The sequence below is a fragment of the Atta cephalotes genome (assembly GCF_000143395.1).
Source record: "Atta cephalotes unplaced genomic scaffold scaffold00002, whole genome shotgun sequence".
Taxonomy (NCBI): domain Eukaryota; kingdom Metazoa; phylum Arthropoda; class Insecta; order Hymenoptera; family Formicidae; genus Atta; species Atta cephalotes.
In genome coordinates this window covers 6,555,315-6,562,555 of record NW_012130066.1, presented here as the reverse complement: position 1 = coordinate 6,562,555, position 7,241 = coordinate 6,555,315, and the positions used below count along the sequence as shown (strand labels likewise).

The 7,241-nt window shown below is 32.1% G+C and overlaps 1 protein-coding gene and 1 non-coding gene across 2 annotated transcripts in view; one reads left to right on the top strand and one right to left on the bottom strand.

Annotated features, from left to right (window-relative positions):
• The window catches only part of LOC105621200, a 10,664-nt gene extending 4,394 nt beyond the window's left edge, over positions 1 to 6,270 (top strand). The window contains exons 4-7 of the mRNA XM_012202672.1: positions 1,760 to 2,199; positions 4,182 to 4,407; positions 4,727 to 4,988; positions 5,634 to 6,270. Of these exons, the coding sequence (XP_012058062.1) occupies positions 1,760 to 2,199; positions 4,182 to 4,407; positions 4,727 to 4,988; positions 5,634 to 6,270 (1,565 nt within the window). The remainder of the gene's footprint in view (positions 1 to 1,759; positions 2,200 to 4,181; positions 4,408 to 4,726; positions 4,989 to 5,633) is intronic.
• On the bottom strand, positions 157 to 229 carry Trnat-ugu. Its single transcript has one exon. It is a non-coding gene; the product is annotated as a tRNA-Thr (tRNA).
• Positions 6,271 to 7,241: the final 971 nt, after the last annotated feature.

The following is a 7,241-nucleotide window of genomic DNA, read 5'->3' as shown; positions in this document are numbered from 1 at the left end:
GAGAGAGAGAGAAAGAGAGAGAAATCGAAAATATCTACAAAATAAAAAGCATTAAATAATATAACGGATGTAGAGCAGAAAATTGCAGGCGAAACGCGAAAAATGCGCAGTACTGAACAAGAGCACTCGATAAAAACAGTAAAAAAAAATAACGATTGCCCCCAGAGAGATTTGAACTCTCGACCCCTGGTTTACAAGACCAGTGCTCTAACCCCTGAGCTATGGAGGCTCACGCTCGGTTATCGGCGAACAGTCTCAGATACAAGTGCTACGTATATTTTATCTTTCCTACATACATTTAATTATGTTTATATTTAAAAAAAACGTATTTTATAAATATTCACATTTTTCCAATTTGCATTTTTCTCAATCCTAAACAATATCGAATTTTAACAATCTAAAAAAAAAGATAATTTCACAATAATTAAATTAAATAATTAAATTACACAAAAATTACGCGTTGCAATTAAAAAATAATTGTCACCGCAAAGAAATTAAATCTCGTGTTACATTATACTGTCGTTCTACTTTGCATTATTAAATAATTTAATTATTTAATCATATACAATATTATTATGTATTTTGATTAAGAGCTTTCATTGACATTAACATACATTCAATTATTAACGATTGCGAAATCAATAATAATATGTAAATATACATCATAATGTAAAATTCAACGTTCTGTTATACAAGGTGTTCAATGTAACGATCAACACGATTTTTCAGACATTTCCGAAGTTAAAAAAAAGATTGAAAGGTGAGTATCATCTGTTTTATACAAGCAACATGCGACACAACAATCCTCCTCTTTTTTTTATAAGGAAATCAAAATCACCTTAAATTTTTTAAATAGCACCATACAATTTTTTTTCATAATATTGTAAGAGTTTTTAAGACAAATTCAAATCACTATCGAAATTTTACTTTTATTGATTTTATTGTATATTTTAATACATGTATTAATAAGTATATATATACATGTATAGAAATAAGTATGTATATATGTATGTATGTATGTTTTGTGTTCTAGTCAGATTAGATAAGTTCTGTTATTATTACAAATAATTAGACCGAAACTTTTACTGAAACTGAAATCAAAAATTAAAAAATAGGACTCCTATAAAGGTCATATGTATAAACATGCCCATATATTGTATACTTTTTCTTCATAAATATCATAATATCGAAACAATAATTAAATTTCAACCGAAATCGAAAACCGAAATTTCGGTTATATATCAATTTTGGCCAAAGAACATAAGTACTTCTTCTTTATAAACATCAATTCACTAATTTAATTATTGAAACAATTACACATATTAAAATTAATATTTATGAAGAAGAGCTATATAGTTTCAGTTGAAACTGACAGATAATGAGTGTTCGTTTTTAGTTTCGATAAAAGTTTCGGTCGAACTCTACAAATAATATTATAAATTTAATATTAAATATGAAGAAAATCAATAAAATATCGATAAAAGTGACATTTCGATAGTGATTTGTATTTGTCTTGAAGACCCCCTACAATATTATGGAAAAAATTGTATAGTTCTATTGAAAAAATTTAAGATGATTTTGATTTTTTTATGAAAAAAAATTTGTTTTAATTCTTTTATGTTATGGTCTGTATAAAACAGAATATTTACCTTTTAACTTTTTTTTTAACTGTCGGAAGTGTCTGAGAAATCATGCGGAGTGTTACGATGAATACCCTATATGTCAGGTACACAAATAATGATTCAAACGATAATTCCAGGCTTCATTGTGGTAGCTGCCTGCGTGATGACTTTCGAAGCGCGCGATAGCGCGGCCAAGGTGGTTCCAGCTCGCTATCGCTACAGCCAAGCATCAACAATAAGGAGTTCGAAAAGCCAACGCAACAGAAGGTCGACATCGAGCCAGACAACAAAATGGGACCATCAGCTGGGCCTATTTAGGGTAAACCGCAGCCCGAGTCCCAGTACGCACGAAGTCTCCAGGAAACAGCTGACGGCGGAGTTCATGCAGTTCTCAAAGGATCTGCGCGAGAAAGGTATAGCGCACTCCATAAAGAAGAGTCCGAGCGCACCAACATTAATTGACAAGAAGTCACCGCGTCGAAGATCGCCTAAATACGCGGGTTGTTCGCTACTTAATCCAGAGTTGCTGCAAAGACACGCTCTTTCGGTCGACAATCCAAGCTACAGTCCGCATCAGGTAATCAAGATAGAAAAATAAACGCCTTACAAAAGAAAAATATTTATAGATCTTTAGCTATTTATAGGAAAAATGTATAGATTTACACAATTTTTCGCGACTAATTTAATTATAAGTAATTAATTATAAGTGAGACTGATAAAAATAAATCAGTTAAATAAAAGGAATCCTATTTTCGATCGAAACGGATCTTGATAATATTCATATAAAATTTGCAAATGCATTTTAAAATTTGCAAATTTTTTAATTTTATAAACTGCGATTCGATTTGTCGAATTAGAAATACAATCATAAACTGGAGCTAGAAATAATATCATCCAAGAAAATCAAAATAATATCAATTTGACATCATATTGACCAAATTTACGTATTATTTTTCAGTCATGATAAAAATCTCAGATGATCTAAGAGAATAACTTTATATATAAAATCATTCTTAGATCATCTGAGATCGAGATCTTTATCATGATCAAAAAATGATATATTCAATCAATATAAATATTGACGTCAAATTGATATTATTTTGATTTTATTATTCTTTTTTGGACACAAATTATATTAATCGTCAATTTAATAGTAATGCTAATAAGCATATTAAAACATTCCAAAAAATTTATTATGAAAATTAATGAATCAACTTTTCAATAAGTACTAACAGTTACATTTATGTTACAATTTTACACTCAACAATGTAATATTGTGTGACTCAACAATGTTATATTATATTTATATTGTTGAATGTGAAATTATAACATTGATGTTATGTTACTGTTAGTTGGCATTTATTAATATTTATTAATATTGATATGATTTATATGATTTATATGATTTTTTAATTACGAAAGGAGATAAATACTTATATATTTTGTAGGATGCTTTCCAATTGTAAAACCACTAGACACCTTTCGTGCACGTTACAAACAAGTGTTCCACTTACCACAATCGTCAACACAATACTACACATTCGTACTCAATTTGAAGGCTACTATTATAGTCGATTGCGTAAGCTTAAGCCTATTCTTTTTCCGTACTCTAGAACTAAACTTCTAGCAGAATTCATCTTTGTTCTTTTTCTTTTCACATTGGAGAGAAAAACACAAAAGATGAACAATGCAAGAAGTTTAGTCTTGAGGTATAGAAAAAGAACAGTCTCTTGTGCGTTTTTTAGTAATAATTACATGTTACATGTTACTGATCGCAACAATTATAAATGAGATTGGAGGATATTAGGTAACTGGCATTTTTGCTTTTTTCATTCAATACAAGCGAAAAAAACTATACATTGACGCTTGAACCGTAGAAAGTGCTATATCGGAAAAAATATAAAGAAAGATCTATGTCAAGAAATTAATGAAAAGCGATCTATTTCGCGTGAGGCATAAAGACGAGTCTATATCGGAACGCATACGAAGTAAAATTTATATTGAGAAAACGAGAAGAACGGTCGCATGATGAGATTACATAGTGCTATATTTTCTTCTCATAAATTTTCTTCTCATAAATTTTATGGTAATATGACTGAGAACAAAAATCGTCTTGATTTTCAATCCTGTTTCTCGCACTTTATTCATCTGTTATTTAATTTTTCTTAACTAAATTTGTGTATTTTATGAGTAGTAAATATTGCACCATATAGACTCTTTTTTAATTTCATGCGACTTGAATTATTCTTCTCGTTTTCTCGATATAAACCATATGCATTTCAACATAGATCAATCTTCACGCCTCATGCGAAATAAACCACTTTTCATTAATTTCTTGTCATAGACAAGAAATTTTCTATTCTTTTAATCTAACTTTATCCGAAAGCAAAGTATTCACATATTCTATTCCAATTGAGTCGTGCACTATGCTATACTTCATACATTCCTCTACGTTTGTGTTAAGATGTGTTAAGCAATCAGAAGACATCCATAAATTCTAATAATTTCCTTTACCTCAATAATTGTAATTGGAAATGATCTTTTTTTTATAACCAATAGGTCAGCAGAGAAAGTCTGGAGCATCAAAAGATGAGTGGTAGTCAAGCCTCAATGGCGATGGATCTGCATATTCCGAACAAAGGTCCTGTTACGCTTAAAGTGAAGGACCGATCCGACACAGCGAGACGACATCAGCTGCTTCGTCAAACAAAGGTGGAAGACGTCGAGGAAGTTGATGAAGCTGTGCGACCACCGCCGACTCTCGTGCACTCGCCTAAATTGCCAGGTGGCTATTAAATAAATGATTTAAAACATATGATCACTCAGATATGTAAGATCATCACTGTGATCATCACTAACAGATATTATAAGACATTTTAAAAAGTAGCTATCATTTAGTTAAAAAACTACGAAACTACGAAAATCAAATTCATGCACGAAATGCACTATAATGCATACTAAACTTTATTCGAGCAACCGGATCTTATCACTTTTGTGGACCAAGAAGATTGCCTTCCGTTTATACCAGACAAGGAGGTTGCCCGGATAAGCGTTAAACAATGCCTACATGTTTAAATATCAATAATCATGAACATCTCGATCAGGTGCCTATTGCAGATATCCAGACGACTTTGTGCCAAGAAAAAGAAGTTCGATAGACCTGAGATTATTGGAAGAATTGACGGTGGTAACGAAAGAATTTAGTAAGGCCTCGCCACGAGACTTCCGCAAAATCTCCTCACCAAACTTCCGTAAAATGTCCTTCGACAGAATCGGGGGTGATCGTCGCTTCGACAGAACAATGGGACATCGAAAAGCTAGCTTCGAGTTTCGAAGAAGTCCAGATTTTCGAAGAGGAGACTATAGGTATAAGCAAACATTTTGTAACATTTTTTATTTTCATATTTTGCTTTATTTGTTAATGTTTATTTACTAATTATTCTTTTCATGTACATATTATTTGCCGGTGGCTATATTCTACAATCACAGATTTAAACTTATTAAACTTTTATAAATTAATGATATTTAATAATAAAATTAAAACTTATTTTAGAAAAAAGTTATTTATGAATAACTTATTTTAAATTTAAAAAATTATCTATAAATATTTTTTGAAATTTTTTTTTAAATGCAGGTTGGCAATATAAAATTTAACTTGTTTGTACACGGAGAAAATTTTTTCTTAGAATTTTTTTCCCTGAAATGAATATGATAGTCATGAGACAACATTGTATTTCGAAGAATTTTAATGTAAATCTCTCTCATTTATTAATAAAACTACAATAAAGTATAAAATAAGTTTGATCAATTTTACTAAAGTGCAAAAATCTTTAAAATATCGTATTGTATCCCACAACTATCTATTTTCAAGGTAAATTTTAAAAGAAAATTCTTTCCGTGTAAGATTATATATTATAAGACATCTATATATTACAATGCCTAATCACACAAACGCCTTTTTTATTTATCAAAAGATAAGCGACGAAATGTTTCTTCTCACCGGATTTACAGGAAACTCTCGGTAGATAGATTCAGCGTCGATTGTACCCGATACATGTTTGACGAGACAGAAATGAAGTCACGAGCAAGCAGCGGGGAGAATTTGCGAAGGCAATCACGTCATCCTAAACTACATCATTCCAGATCGGACGACAACAGACGGCGATCCTTTGACAGGCATTCGAAGGATCCACAGTCGAGTCGACATTCCCTGAACACTCAAGCCATTATGAGTTCCGGATCCGATTGCGAGCCAAAATACTTTACGACAGTGTCCCTTGACACCGAGGAAAGCCGTGGCGATAATTCTGATGAGAGTCACGTTGTAGATATTGAGGAAGCGAATGCTAGCGCTTTATCATCTGAGGGACCTACGGAGGATGACATGCTGCTTGAAGAACCAGAATTGGAGAACGTCACGGAGATCGACGTGGAAAGCTCGGGGGACGATCTCGACAATGGGAAAATCGAATTGCGCAGATCGACAAGCGAGAGGATCGATACGACGTTACAAGGACAAACTCCCATAATTATCGCTGATGACATGGATTCGCAGACGATAGTTAAGGAAGCGTCGCACAATTCAAGACAAATCGAGCGTAATGAGAAATATGAAACGACCTTATACATAGAAGATGACGAAGTGTGAAGAGCCGAAGAGGTTTTTGAGAATTATAACAATGTACTCAGGTTATCCTGAGAAAATAACGATGGCGTTTGCGAAGTAAGGGAATCAATGATGTTCAACATTGCTAGCAACGTTTCTTCGCAAATGTGAGAAGTTCACGCAAGAATTCGGTGATGACAGTCGATCGATCATCTTCGAATACGATGTCATGTCATAAAACATGCTCAACGACTTAAAACTTAACACACGGCATAAATAAAAAATAAATACACAAGATCACGTACGAATTGCGTTTTGTAACGAGACAATCATTTTTTATCGGCATCTCACTTTGCCTTTCGCGCAAAGGTAACGAGGGTGTAACATTTGCCATTGATGACAAATAATTGTTATCCAACAAATTTTGACGTAGCGCATAGGCGGTAATAAACCGGACATATAAGGTATAAGATTCGTTGAAATGCAAACGTGATTAATCATACCAAAGAGATTTTTGTACGGGAAATATACAACGTTCGCCTGTAAATACGTTTCAGACTAACTCGTTCGGACGTTTGTTGATGTGTCAAATCTCTGACCATAAAATCAGAGGAATATACGTAGCGCGATTCAAAATGAATCTTGTATGGTAGAAAACAGTGTTATTATAGAATACAAAGTTTCAGACGGCGCACTTGTTCTCAGCTCTTAATATTGCGATAAAAGGAAAGAATAAGAAAAATTTATTAAAACAAAAATTATTTGTCAATTTGTGCTAATTCAATTTTGTCGGATTATTGTGAAATGCACAGGCAAATAAGAAATAAGAAAATGTTATCTCTTACAAAATTTCAAGTGCACTTCATTTTAACACAGTATATGTATTATATATACATATATATGAAATTTTATTTATTTTTAATTTACTAAAGCTTTCACGCAGCTAGTCTAAAATACGCGGTATCCATACATACAATAAATCCTATACACACATATATATATATATATATATA